Below are 14,540 nucleotides of genomic sequence, written 5' to 3'. Positions count from 1 at the left end.
TAGCCAGTGCAGTGGGAGACTGGGATCGTGATCTTGACTTCCCACTGCACAGTCAAGTATAAAGTACCTGACTGGGATCTGATCTTGGTTCCCAAGAAACACGTGTCCTGCCATGAACACGTGGCACAGCAGGAGGCACAAGTGTTGGGATCAGATCCCAGGGCACCTTTAAATTAACATGTGCCAGGGGACTGATTCAACAGGAAAGGTGGAGAGTGCCTCTAGCCTGGTGGTTGGGTTATTCTCTTGGGAAATGGAAGATATGGATTTGCCGTTAAATCCAGGTCTTTCTCTGTGGGCAAATGCTTAGGCAAGAATAGGGCATTCTTGAGTTTAGGGCAAGGAAAAGTTCATGCAAAATACTCGTTGATCGTTGTACTGTTAGTATTTTTTTCTACTTGTGGTTGATCTAAGCCTTCAGACCGATTCATTTTAAAATATTTTATTTAATGAAAATATAGCAAAAGCTTACAGCTCAAGTTATTTAAGCCTCAAATTGTCTTTTTATAGTTTCATATAAGAAGTTTTATAGAATGAGATCTTTACACACATTCCCTTTAAAATCTTCCATCCAATAAAGAGAGACTCCTTTATGTTCTTTCCTACTCCAAGTCATATGTTTAAAAATTGAAGGGGTATATATCATTTATGACAGTTAAAGACTGGAGAGTTTAACATTTGTGCACGATGACTGATGTCTTTTGAGAAAGAAACCATGTCCTCTGAGAGATGGGAATACAGACAGGCCAAAGAAGATTTCCCCACCCTCACCTGTTTGTACTGAACTTGACCAGAAAGACCTCTTTAAAAAGATCAATGCCTGAAAATCTTGTCCTAAAAATGCTAGTTAGGTGGTCTTTTTTGTTGATGTGGATCACACTAGAAACTATCCAGTGATCAACTGTGCAACTTGATTTTGCATCTGTTCTTTGTTTTAGGAGTCACATGTGAAACAAGACATGCAAACAGAATACCTGGACAGTTAAACAGCTGACACACCAAGACCAAGCCCATTTTGGATCAAAACAAGCTATGCTTATTTCATTTACTACAGTTGTTACCTTTTTAAACCACCTGTTCTTCTGCAGGGCCATACATTCCACCTTACACTGTTAAACACAACAAGAAAAAGTACTTAAGCAGTTTAGGCTGACTTGACACCACCCTGTTCCACACAGTGAAGAGGTAGCTGACCAGGGAATCTTTGAAGTACGTAATTATCCACAGCCTTAGATGTGCCAAGGTATAACCTAGCATACATGGTTAGTTTAAAATCTAACACTTGATTTTTATTTTAAAATAAAGTCTTGGTTAAGCTGTTTTGTAAGTGTTCATATTTGACCCAACATACAAATTCCATTTTTCACCACTTTATAGCATGATTGCTTGAATCTTCACTGTAACATCTAAGTTTCCTGGCAAGTATACAGATTTAACTTCTATTGCTGTTACCTGCAACAGAGAAGCTGCAATGAGCACTTGCGTTTAAACACTGTTCACCACAGAACTCACTTAACTTTACAACTCAGTATTCTATGCCAGTACTGAATTCTGATAAGTTTGAGTTGCCATTTCACCTCAAACACAGAAGGCAGTTAATATAAAACCTCCAAAGTCTTGTTTTGGCTAAATTCAAGACAAAGTTCCATACAACCATCAACTGAAAACCCACACTCACCTTCCTTAAAAGGAGTTTTGGGAGCAATATTTTCCTTGCTATCATGCTGGAAAGCTTTAGAAGCATCAAAACGCTTGATGCCCTGTATTGCATGTAGTTGGTCTTGAAGATCTTTGTGAGCTTGTTTTTCCTTAGCTACTTGTGTACGCAAGTTTGAAACCTCCTGAAATAGCAAACATGAATACTTTAAAAGGTCTAGAAATGCATGCGGGGACATCCAAGTTTGTAATAGTACGAAAGTTAGGATGCTACAGAACACTAAACTTTATGGTACCTGGAAACTTTAATGAATTATTTGCATCCAACAAGGGTGTAGCAGCTTAACATACCATGGTTAGTTTTTCTTGCCAAAATAAAAATTTTGGGGAGGTCCTAGTATTTTACAACACTTGCTAAGTAAATGCAATTATTCTACAAGAGTCTTATGTAGGGACACATTTATACTAGAGGCCAAGCTGAAATATTTTTTATTGGAAGTCCATTAACTCAAAGTAGATAAATCTCTGGGTTAAAGGAATTTATTCCAACTATAGTAAAGCCCTCTCAAGTAGAACTTAACTTTATGTTAACAAACTGATGTGGAAGTTTTAGGATGCTGAAGTCTACAACAATAGTGACATACTGGTTTGGAGGTATCAATGTTATGCTTACTGGGTGCTTATCAAACATGAAAGCTGACGAACCTGTTTAAGTTGGATATTTTCATTTTTTAGTTTCATAACATGCTTGATTTTCTGCTTTTGATTCTGATGGCCCAGTAGTTTAGCATATGAATCACTTAGTTTGTTTAGTTCTTCTTGGGCTGCACCATGTTCATTCAGGAGGGCATTCTTCTCTGCCTCAAATGCATCTAGCTGTTGCTGAAATAAAGTTGGAGTGAAAGATCTTACAGTAAGTGAACTCAACATATTGCTGCTTCAGTTTTAGTTAGAGAATAGTTAGCCTTTCCTCTTAAACTGCAACTTAGTTAAGAAACCCATTAGGTAAGGGATACTTAGCTGCTTAAATTGTAACCTAAGTATTTAGTTGGGAAAGTACAGGTTTCCCCTCGATTTATGCAGTACATGTGCTCCTGGAAAACTGTGCATAAATCAAATTTGCATAAAGGGAACCCAGTTTATAATGTAAGAAATAGGGATACATTCCCACGATGGTGAGGGAGGGAGTAAGGTTGGGACTGGGGAAGGGGTGGGGGGAGGGGTGCAGCAGCTTGTGGACCACTCCCAGGGCTGCAGCAGGGAGCAAAGCAGAGGGAAATGTAAGTGGGTACGGAGTGCAGGGTGCAGCTATTACTGCTACATGCATCCCAGGAGGGCTGTAGGCTGGGGGGCTGCACCAGGCTCTTACTGGGGGGCACCTGCCCCCAGATGTGCACACACGACTAGGAACAGGCTGCTGCTGCAGGTGGGGGCCAGCAGCAGCACCGGGCTCTTCCCATTGTTTGGGGCGGGCAGCAGCACTGGGAGTGGGGCTGCTACTACCCCAAAATTCGCCATAGCCCCCTCAACCTGCCCTTCCTGCGCCGCTGCCAAGTGCTGGGAAGAGTGCGGTGCTGCCAACCCCAGCCTGCAGCAGATCTGAGGGCACACATCCCTGGGAAGAGCCTGGCGCAGCCCCCCAGCCTGCAGCCCTCTGGGGGTGCTTGTAGCAGTAAGAGCTGCGCCCCCTTCCCTGTCCTGCATCCACTTACAGTTCCCTCCACTTTGCTCCCTGCTGTAGCCCAGGGCCTCCGCTTTTCCCCACTCACTCCAGGCCCTGCTGCAGCAGCCCCAGGAGCAGCGGACGCCAGCTACCTGCAGACACTGGGCTGCACCATGCCAAATCCCCTGGGGCCCTGCTTGTCCCCACTCACCCCAGCTCCTGCTGCAGCAAACCCAGGAGCAGCGACACCACCTGCCTGCACTACGGTATGGTGCAGCCTAGGAGCTGGGTTGGAACCCCAGGGGGGTTCAGGGCATGGTGCAGCCCAGCAGCTGCAGGCAGCTGGCATCAGCTGCTCCAAGAGCAGCTGCAGGAGAAGCAGGGTGAGTGGGGCCCTGGCCCCAGGGCCCTTTCCCCTCCACCCACAGACTTACCTGCTTGTGGGGAGGGGCACCTATGCTGATTGCATAAGTGCGAATTTACCTCACATATAACAAATTTTAAGTATAAAAAGAGTCATTGCATAAGAGCGAATGTGCATATACAGAACCCGCATAAAATCAAGGGAAACCTGTATTATGCCAGTTGAAAGTGACCTAGCATCTTAACAGTTGACTTACACAATGATGCAAGACCTCCAAGTTTCAAATACTGTTTTGAACCACACCAAGGAAGGGACTAACCTGAAAAGGTTTGGTTTTGTTATGTAAGTCTTCGTAGAGAGTACGCCAAGTTTGTATCTCTTCTTTTAAGCCAGCTGCCACATTTTCATCTATAGTTTTCCTGAATAAAGATACACAAGAGAATTGTACTTTTGCAGTTAATAGTATGCTGGCTGAGCTTCCCTATAATGAGTCTAGTTTTAGGTGTATTACTATAAACTTATTTGAAACAGGATTTACCTTGATCTCTCCACTTCAAGCTGTTTCTTTAACTCTTCAGTTTGTTCTTCCATTTTCTCCTGAAGGTTAGTTATCTGTGCATTGTACAATTCATTAGCTTTCTTTATTTCTGCTTCTTTTAAGGCCAACTTTGTCTGAGCATCTAGAAGCATTCTGGGAAGGAGAAAATGATAATGAACTACTGTCAGATTGTCTTGCTGTCTCCTGACTTGACAGCATTTACTAAAAGAGTTGTCTGAACGTTTACACTAGCAGCATTGTCCGAGTAAGCAGAGTACATGAGAGTTCAGGGATACAGTTAGTTCACTCTACACTCTTTATTGCAATAATAATTCAGGCAGTGTCTCTTTAAGGAGAGAACAAGCAATATAATTCCAGAAACTTTACTTTAAAAGTTTACAAGAAGGAATGTTCAGCTCAGTTAGCTTTTAACTGAAGATAGTTCTTTTTGTCTAGTAGTTGTCCAACATTTTAATCAGCTATTAGAACCAGAAATTGCTACCTACTCTGTGGGCCTCAACAAATAGCTAGCCAACTTGGACAGAAAAAGTGTAATTGAGTTTTTTATACAAGACAATACTAACATTTTGATCTTAAAAATCCTTAAATAAAGCCAGCAGGACTTGCTTTAACCTCCATCAAATGCTAAAGTTGACTCCCAAATTCATACTAGTTTGTTATATTTTAACATGAACTCATTGATATATCACCTCAACACACTGGTGCATGCAGTGTCCATTCTGGCCACTCTGGGATCCGTGCTGCATACAACTGCTGCTCTAGCTAGCCCAGGACCCACACTAAGCATGATGTCTGCAAGCCCCATGCACCCAGGGTCTCAGACTGAAGACGCATGCAGTGCAGTCCCGAACCAACTAGGGGTTGCCACATGCAGCACAGATCAGGCAGTGTAGGATGAGGGCACCTGGTCCCAATTCGGCCTGTGGGCTGGCCCTGCACCGCTCCGTTTGACACCCCTAGCTTAAATGTAGCCTGATCTCAAGTCTTAAACACCCTGAGGCTTAAGTTGCCTTAAGACCTCAAATTGCAGAAGTTGGATTAATAAAATCATGCTGCTATTTTGAAAAGTTCTAAGAAGAGGTGACAGCAGGATTACAAGTGCCCAGTTCTGCGTAGCCAGTAGAAAGGAAAGTAGGTTTCACCTGCCCTCTATTTCCGTGTTCAGCTTAAGACCCCTAGGGAATTCAGCATGAAAAAACACCCCACCTAGTGCACGCGTGAACACACACACACGGCTCTCACAACAGTGGAGATGCACAGTGAGATCTCAATGCAGACCACGCCCCAAATCCAGGATGCTGCAGAGGCCCCAGGAGAGCTGAGAACTAGGTAGCAATTTATCTCACCAGATGATGTGGAAGTTCCTAGCAATGACAGAAGCCTTCTGCTAATTTCTGCCAAAAGTAATTTGGGATGGTTGTTTATATTTCTGAACCAAACTTCAAGGTTGTTTTCCATTCTCTTGGCCAGTGATCCAGATGTAGTCTGCAACACTGTCCAGGTTGTGTCTGTTGGAAGCTCTGTCTCCAGCAGGTGGATTCTATATGTCCTTTAAGAGTTGTTGTACTTTAATGATCTATTTGATGGTTGCATTCTAATACTGGCTGTTAAGATGTACATAGTTATCACATCTATTTGGTTCAGTAGGTGTCTGATACTTTTCATTGTACAATTAAGTTGTGTGGGAGTCTAGCTGTGGCCAGAGTTTTAACTAACTTGGGGCAAACTGCTTGTTGCTTGTTTGTGAGGTGGCAGTTAAATGCTTGTGATGCTTCCAAGAAAAAGGCCCACTGATCAAGTTATGGAGGGATTTTTTAAACTATTGGAAGAGTGTTTATGACTCAACTGGACTGACTGATTTCCCCATAAGTTCAGACAGTCTTATGGGTTCTGCATGAAGACATTTTCAGATTCCACGGGGGTCTACCCTCCAACTTCACAGCACAAAATATGTGAGAGCTGTCCAACTTCTGAGCTACAGGGGTCACATGCTGCATAGGCCCCCTGGCTCCTCACTGGCTGCACCAACCTGCCCTGAGGGGCAGAGGCTGGGACTGGAAGCAGGCAGAGAGAGCGGGAACCCAGAGATCCAGGCTGCAGCAAAAGGAAGAGGGACAGAGGGGGAAAATGGTGCCAAGGGGATGCATGCAGGTGGTAAATTAACTACTTGCAGGCTGCATACAGCCCACCATGAGACCTGCATTACAGCATCATTATTTGTAGTTCTTGTTAAGAACAGAAAACCATAAATACATCATATGTACCTTCTTCAGTTTAAGGAGTATTCAGCTTCATACCTTGCATATTCTTCCTTAGCTTTATCTTTAGCACGTTCTACCTCCTGCAGTTGTTGTTGGGTATCTTGACCTACTGTCTCCAGTTCAGCTACTTTCTCCTGCAGAGATATATTCTCCAGCCGGAGACTAGATATTTCTTCAGCCATAGATAACTTGTAACTAGAATGAAAGCAGAATTGCAGTAAGCATGTTACTTGAGTCACAGCCCATATTTTACAGTGTTCAAATCTGTTGAGGATATTAAAAATTCACCATGGGTTTATTTGCTACAGTTTTGATACAAGATGTTTTTGAGATACAAGATACTGTTAGAGCTAACAGACTGTTAGAGTTGTAGTAGGCAAGATAGGCAATTATCAGTCCTGTAGAAAAACAGAACCCTAAGGCTTGGTCCACAATTATTTCCGGCAGGAATTTGCAGAAGGTCAAGAATTAAATTAACAGCATCTTCTGTATTGAGCTATTGCTGCTGTCAAATTTTATTTCTTCTAAGAGCTGAATCTTGGCTAGAAGACCTTTTGAAAAAGAATCTTCCCACCCCCCATGCACACCAACATCATATTTTTTCCAATTCTCTTTAAGCGCTTCAGGTAAGATTTAATCTTTGATGGCAGCATGCACAATGAAACAAGTCTAATTTATCATGCGTAATTGCATGCTGGACTAATATGTGTTTAGTTGCTGCCTACAATTAATACACTGGCATAAGAGTTCTTATCCTACAACTTAAACCCACGAGCATGTTCTTGTCCTCACTATCTTATAAAGTTTTAAGATGACAGTTTGACTGTATATTAAATCATCTTAAAATACTTCGCAACATAAGCAAGTTTCATCTTGCTACTAGTACTATATTTACTCAAATATAAGACAAGGTTTTTTCTACCAATCAGCATGGGGAAAAAAGCCCTCATCTTACATTTGCATACAAGAAAGCCTCCTCATAATACACTGTCTATCATTAAACTGCTGCCAGATGCCGTATGTGCTCAATAATGGAAGCCAATTATGAACTTTATCCTCCTGGTTATGGGTGACGAGCACAGGAGGAAAAGATGTATTGAAGAGGTAAACGGAAGACTGAGGAGTTGGGGGACACCGAAGTTCGCCGGGAGGACAGGCAGACAACCATCAGAACAAACCCAGGAGGGGACAAGCACATAATCAGTAAGTTAGGAAACAACTGAACTTACCCCTACCCCAGCCCAAAGACAGGACTCTCCTAAGCATACAAAGAAGCCTAGGGCGTCCAATTGCAGGCTCAGCTGCCTGTACACTACAGCCAGGAACATGGGGAACAGGCAGGAGCAACTGGCCTTCCTGCTAAGCAACAACAAATATGATCTCACAGCGATAACGGACTTGGTGGGACTCCACCTATGACTGGACCACAGGTGCACATGGCTATACCTTGCACAGGAGGGATCATGCAGAAAGGAAGGGCAGGGGTGTAGCTCTCTCTGTCAAGGAGCAGTACACTTCCCTACTAGCTGACACAGGCACCCAAGGAAGGCAACTTGAAATCCTCTGGGTTAGAATACGGGGAGAATGTGGTGAATGGGATATCACTGTAGGAGTCTATCACAGACCTCCTAACCAGGAGGAAGAGCTCGACCATGAATTCTCTAGGGAACTAACAGAGGCTGCACACACATGGTGCATGGCTGTCATGGGTGATATCAATCGCCCTGACATCTCATGGGAGGAGCATTCTGATCAGTTGTGCAGCTTCCTCACCTGCATTGATGAGCTCTGACTCAAGAAGTCCACAGACCTAGCCAATAATACTTGACACGAGGCAAGGCACTGATAGATCTGGCCAAAGGGGATTATCTAATGAGTGACCTGAGGATTGAAGGGAAGCTCGGTGACAGTGATCACAAACTGATCACCTTCCTTATCCATCACAAAAGCTGGCAATGTAGAAATCTTTGACTTTACGAAAGCTGACTTTCACAAGCTCAGGAGGTTGGTTGTCGAGGCCCAGATAGATCATGATCTGACAGGGAAGGGTGTCCAAGAAGAGTGGTTGCTCCTTAAGGACACGATTCTAAAAGCACAAGGGAAGTCCATTCCGGCTCACAGAAAAGGTAGTAAAAAAGGGCTGGGAAACTCCCTTGGCTAAATAGGGAATTCATGGACCTCCTCAATCTTAAAAGAAAACCCTATAAGGGATGGAAGACAGGAAATACCTCTAAGGAAGATTATGTGTCACTGGCCTGCACCTGTAGGGAGCGAACCAGAAAAGCTAAGGCCGATACCAAGCTCAGACTGGCTACAGGAATCAAGGACAATAAAAAAGTCCTTTAGATACACAGGACATCAAAAGAAAAATAAGGGCAACACTGGACTCCTGCTAAATCAAATGGGGCAGCTGACAACCGATACCCAGGATAAAGCTAATCTCCTCAGTGGTTATTTTGTGTCGGTTTTCCATCAGCCCAAGGGGGTCACCCTGCCTGACAGGACACAGGACTACGAGAGTATGGGTGACCACACACCTACATTTAGTGACCTTGTGGGGGAACACCTTAGGGGGCTAAACATCCGTAAATCAGCGGGCCCTGATGGAATGCACACAAGAGTGCTAAAAGAACTGGCCGACATCAGAGCTTGACCATTGGCACGGATATTTGATAACTCGTGGCACTCAGGAGAGGTTCCTGAAGACTGGAAGAGGGCCAGCGTGGTGCCTATCTTCAAGGAAGGAAGGAAGGAAGATCCAGGGAACTACAGGCCAAATCAGTTTGACCTCAATCCCTGGTAAGACCTGGGAAAAAAATTATCAAAGAATCCATCAACAACAGGCTGACAGAAGGAGCCGTTCTGAGACAGCCAACATGGCTTTGTTTTGGGAGGTCATGCCTGACCAGCCACGTCATCTTCTATGACCAGGTGACATGTCACCTAGATGCAGGGGTGGGGGGGGGGGGTTAGAGTTTGAAGTCATTTACTTGGATTTCACAAAGGCCTTTGACTTGGTCTCTCGTGATGTCCTCATGGCAAAACTGAGGCCTTGACAACCTTATGGTCCAATGGCTGTAGGAGTCTATTACAGACCTCCTAAACAGAAGGAAGAGCTCAATCATGAATTCTCTAGGGAACTAACAGAGGCTGCACACTCTCGGTGCATGGCTATCATGGGTGATTTCAATCGCCCTGACATCTCATGGGAGGAGCATTCTGATCAGTTGTGCAGCTTCCTCACCTGCATTGATGAGCTCTGACTCAAGAAGCCCACAGGCCTGGCTAATGATACTTGACACGAGGCAAGGCACTGCTAGATCTGGCAAAAGGGGATGATCTAGTGAGCAACCTGAGGATTGAAGGGAAGCTCGGTGACAGTGATCACAAATTGATCACCTTCCTTATCCATCACAAACGCTGGCAATGTAGAAATCCTTGACTTTAGGAAAGCTGACTTTCACAAGCTCAGGAGGTTGGTTGTGCCTTGAGAACCTTATGGTCCAATGGCTCGGGAACTGGCTCCATGGTCAGACCCAGAGAGTGATTTTTGATGGAACCAAGTCAGCATAGCATATGGTGACCAGTGGCATCCCTCAGGGTTCAGTACTCAGAACTTTATTGCATCCAACTCTGGGCTCCACACTTTAAAAAGGACGTGGAGAAGCTCGAGAGTTTAGAGGAGAGCTACATGCATAATAAGAGGTCAAGAGAGCAGGCCATATGAGGAGAGGCTGAGAGGCACAGGTGTACATCAGGACCTGGGAGAACGTCTGTTCACCAGAGCTCCCCTATGGAAAACAAGGTCCAACGGTCACAAACTGCTGGAAGACTGTTTTAGACTGGACATAAGGAAGAATTTACCGTCCGAGTCTCCACCAGAAGTGGTGCAAGCACCTACTCTGAACACATTCAAGATGTGTTTGGATGATTATCTTGCTGGGGTCCTCTGACCCCAGCTGACTTTCTGCCCTTGGGCAGGCTGCTGGACCAGGTGATCTCGTGAGGTCCCTTCCAGCTCTAATGTCTATGAAATCTATGAATGCACCCCACACTGAGCATGTCTGTAAAACACACACACCATTCTGGGCAAACATACTGATGGGAACCTACCACGAGGATAGGTTAGTACAGTCCATCTGAGTAAGATATTGTATCCATTGTGCTCAGTCCCCTCAACAATGATTTTTTCACCTGTTAGCGAACCACTGCAATGAATACTTAACTTTCTCTTCACTCCCACAGCCAAGCAGCACATTTCAATCTCACTTCCAATGGTTTCTGTTTCTTCATCAGCCTTAAATGTCTGGCAAACATTACCAAACATATCTAGATAAGAGGCTCTGTTGCCCCATGTGTCTGCCTCTGGCATGTTTATGGATTATTATAAACCTACGATCTGTGAAGTGGAGCCAGACCAGGTGGTGCCACACCTCATCTGCATATAAATTTTTGAAAGATTCCAGGATGTGTGACACGAACACCCAATTCCAGGCATGGGCTGCAGCAGGAAGAAGTTGGGAGAGGTGGCAAGGGGGTAGGCAGAGCGGAGGAGAGGGCAAGAATGGGCCACCTGACCCCACAGATTGAATTTTCTCTGCTGTAGTAATGGGAGGGGGCAAATTCAAGGCAAGCTTCAATATATAGTTTCTATGCCTGGAAAAATCACAACACATTTATAAGTTTTCCATATAGAGAATGTAGTTATTGGGAGGGTTTGTCCTATTTCTGAGTAAATACAGTGTTTGCATCTTCAGGTGAAACCAACAGTTTCCCCTATAAGCCAGAGCATGTCAGAACATTCTTCATGAGCATCATCACAATGGAATAACAAGATACATGCCACTAACAGTTTATGTTAACTTCTAAATAAGGTATGATTTGAATAAGAGAGCAACATATTTTGTTTCAAACTACACAGGAAACACGAGACTTTCAAGTACCTTTCAAATTCAGCAATATTCTTCCCAAGTTTACGAAGTGTGTTGCCGTGCTCTTCTTGCATCTGTCTCATGGCACTGGTATGCAGGTCATTGATTCTCTGAAGCTCAACATTCTTCCTGAAAAGAGAATTTCACATTCTGTTCTGGAGTCTAAGCTGTACTGGCTATAGGAAAAGGCTTGCTCTTTTAGCTTTCTCTTATACCTCATCCAAACCAAGTTTTATCTATCTGTATATATTGGCACCAAATTTCATGAGTGCAAGCAACATGAAACATTCTAGCAGTTTTGACTTAAGTTTCCTTAGCTACTGTTTTAAATTTCTAGTTTGTAGGATGTGATTCTTTTTACACTGGAGTAGAATGTTTGTGGTAAAAAAAAAACCCTTACTGAGAAGTCTTAGCTATGATCATCTGAGTCAACTTGGCTTAAACTCATTCCAGACTTTTCCCCACCACAAAACTCTACATACAAAAACAGATTTTAGGAGCTAAATCTGGCTCATTAGACGTGTTAAGTTGTGTACGTTTGTGTACAGAACCTTAGCTTTGGTTCTCTGCCTTTATTTTTCTTCCCCCAAAATAAGTTGGGTCTGACAGTTCAATTTATACCTATTCAATTTCCAGTCTAGAAACCAAGTGGCAAAGAGTAAAACTAATTAATGGCTTAACATTTTCCCTGTAAATAAATATAGTTTGATTTAGTAAGCATCATGATATCCCTCCTATATATTAGGAAAGCAAGATTTTAGTGATCTACTTAGATCTTGTTTACCCGTTGCTCCATCAGGTTGAGTGTTTGACCATGTTTATACACTCACTTTCCAAAAGCTTAGTTTAGTATTTCTATTTCTCTGATCAAAAGCAGTTAAGAGTTACTATTTTCACAGACCCTCTGAGTTTTGCTTCTATCTGTGCTAGCTCTTCAGCTCTGGATTTGCATTCTTGTTCCAGTTGTTTCACCATTTTTTCAGCCTTTTCATCCTTAGCATGAAGTTTATCCAGCTCATTCACTGCTTCTTCTAATTCTTTTTCTAGGAGTCGTCGCTCATTTGTCGCCTCCTCTTGAAACTCGAGCAACTTCTGGTGCGTAGAAGCAGAACACTCCTGCAGGAACAGAGTACTTAATTGTAGGATCTACCAGTTTCTTACTAAGCAAAATGTATCCATCCACATTATCTTTCACGCAAAGATAAGCTCTTATCCTAAACATAGACAAACTGACAGCTAACTATTCTGCTATAATTATGATACTGTAACACCTCCAGAGAGGTGCAACACCTCCAATGTTTCTCGAATAAGTATGATTCCCTTCCAAGTTAGCTATGCCACTATAGATATGCTGGCTAGTTCTCCATACGTAGACAGACTCTAAGTTGCCAGTATATTTGTCCTATGTTTTAAGTTTAACCACCAGAGGAATTCAGTGCCTTCCATTAGATGAGATCAGATCCGTATGTGGTCTACCTTCTCTTGTTGCAGCCGAGAACAAGTGTCCTCCTGTTTCTGTTGCAGCTTTTGGTGTTCTTGCTCCTCTAGACTCAGTTTCTCTCTCAAGCTTTCTATTTCAGCATTCATACTTTGCTCTTTTTCTTGATTCTCAGTGAAGAGTTTCTCTATGGAAAATAAGTTATCAATATATCAATCTTAGAGAAATAAGGATTTGTGCCCTATATGCCTCTGTTAGTGCAGTCTTGAGGTTCTGGAGGGACTCTGTAGCCAGGTACTAGTTTCCTGCACTGTCCCGCTTCTTGTTTCAAGAAGCAGACTTAGTCTCTCACAGGATGATTCCTCATTCCCACAAGCCTCAGATCAACCTGCCCTTACATCAGATTCCACAGCTGGAACAGGGGAATCCTTTCCATGTCCAAGAGGACTCCCTCTGGGGTCATTCCAATGTCTGGGTCCCCTCTACAATAGAGGCACATCAGGAATATCCCTTGTTTCAAGATTATACATTGCCATGGGCAAGCCGTAAGACAACAGAACAGCAAAAGGATTTATTACAGAGAGGAAAAAAATTGCCATTTCCCCCCCCTTAATCATTGTTTTTTTCATTCTGCCTTCAAACTAAGTGGTAACATGTCCCACCTTCTTTCCAGACTACTGCAGTCCTTTAGAGCAGTGGTTCCCAACCTTTTTTTCCCCCAAGACCCACTGCTGGGAGAGGAGTGTGGCGGCAGCAGCCCGGGGACGGGAGAGTTCCCAGCATGGCTCGTCTTTTGTGTGCGGCACCACTGGCATTGCCCCCGCAACCCTCATCTGGGTCACAACACGTGGTTGGGAACTGTTTGCTTTGGTCTTCTCAGCATTTCTACAGATCAGCTTCCCTACTGACTCTACCAGCTCTAAGCCAGGGGCCTGGACTCCCCCCACAAGGCAGAAGAAAATCCAAAGACATCCCTTGTCTAATAGCATCCCTCATACCTAAGAGATTCCTCCTAAGGACCTCCAAGTCACCCTTCTTCCCTCCTTCTCCCCCCCACCTCCAATCAGTATTGTTCTACTCTTCTGAGGAAGTTTCTAAAGGATTTGTGGATTCTCTCTTGCCTGTGGATTCTGGAATTCCTCTGGAACGTCTGACCCCCTGAAATATATGGGGCTCATGTTTCTCAATGCACTTGCTGCTTGCCCCAGACTGAATTAAAAAAAATGTTGCATTTGACAGCTTGTATAAAATCTGTCCCAACCATGCAGTTGGTCCAATAAAAGATAAATCACTTACAAAAATCCTTTCCTCTCTCTTCTCCTTATAGGCAGATACTGCCAATATTTTGGTTGCTTAATGCAACAGTACACTTTTACATGCCGTGTCTGGGAGGGGCTATTGCTCTTGTTCTTATTCAAACGATTGGCCAATGATACTTAATAGCATCCCTTGTTCATTAAGCATGCACGCCACAGATCTTTTGACATGTAAATAACTAACTGTCAGCAGTGGTAGCAATTCCTCAAACATTTTTCTAGTAATTAGGGAAGGCACTCACCAAACTGTAGATGACTGAGGAAACTGAGCTGAGATCCACCTGTTTGGCTACAGAAGTGGCAAATAGCACTAGGATCTACTCCTTCCTCCTGGAACTGTCAGATCACAGCT

General features: G+C 43.7%; 1 protein-coding gene across 1 annotated transcript in view; it reads right to left on the bottom strand.

Moving 5' to 3' along the window:
• Nucleotides 1-536: 536 nt before the first annotated feature.
• HMMR (hyaluronan mediated motility receptor) overlaps nt 537-14,540 on the bottom strand; it is a 27,609-nt gene continuing 13,605 nt past the window's right edge. The window contains exons 10-18 of the mRNA XM_006015701.3: nt 12,911-13,059; nt 12,336-12,550; nt 11,447-11,563; nt 6,540-6,698; nt 4,222-4,374; nt 4,003-4,102; nt 2,362-2,538; nt 1,679-1,841; nt 537-1,452 (exon numbers count right to left, since the gene is read on the bottom strand). Coding sequence (XP_006015763.1) covers nt 1,433-1,452; nt 1,679-1,841; nt 2,362-2,538; nt 4,003-4,102; nt 4,222-4,374; nt 6,540-6,698; nt 11,447-11,563; nt 12,336-12,550; nt 12,911-13,059 — 1,253 coding nt within the window. The 3' untranslated portion in view covers nt 537-1,432. The remainder of the gene's footprint in view (nt 1,453-1,678; nt 1,842-2,361; nt 2,539-4,002; nt 4,103-4,221; nt 4,375-6,539; nt 6,699-11,446; nt 11,564-12,335; nt 12,551-12,910; nt 13,060-14,540) is intronic.

This window comes from Alligator sinensis, unplaced genomic scaffold (genome assembly GCF_000455745.1).
Source record: "Alligator sinensis unplaced genomic scaffold, ASM45574v1 scaffold7_1, whole genome shotgun sequence".
NCBI lineage: Eukaryota > Metazoa > Chordata > Crocodylia > Alligatoridae > Alligator > Alligator sinensis.
The sequence above is the reverse complement of the archived record's forward strand: the minus strand, read 5'-3'. Positions and strand labels throughout refer to the sequence as shown.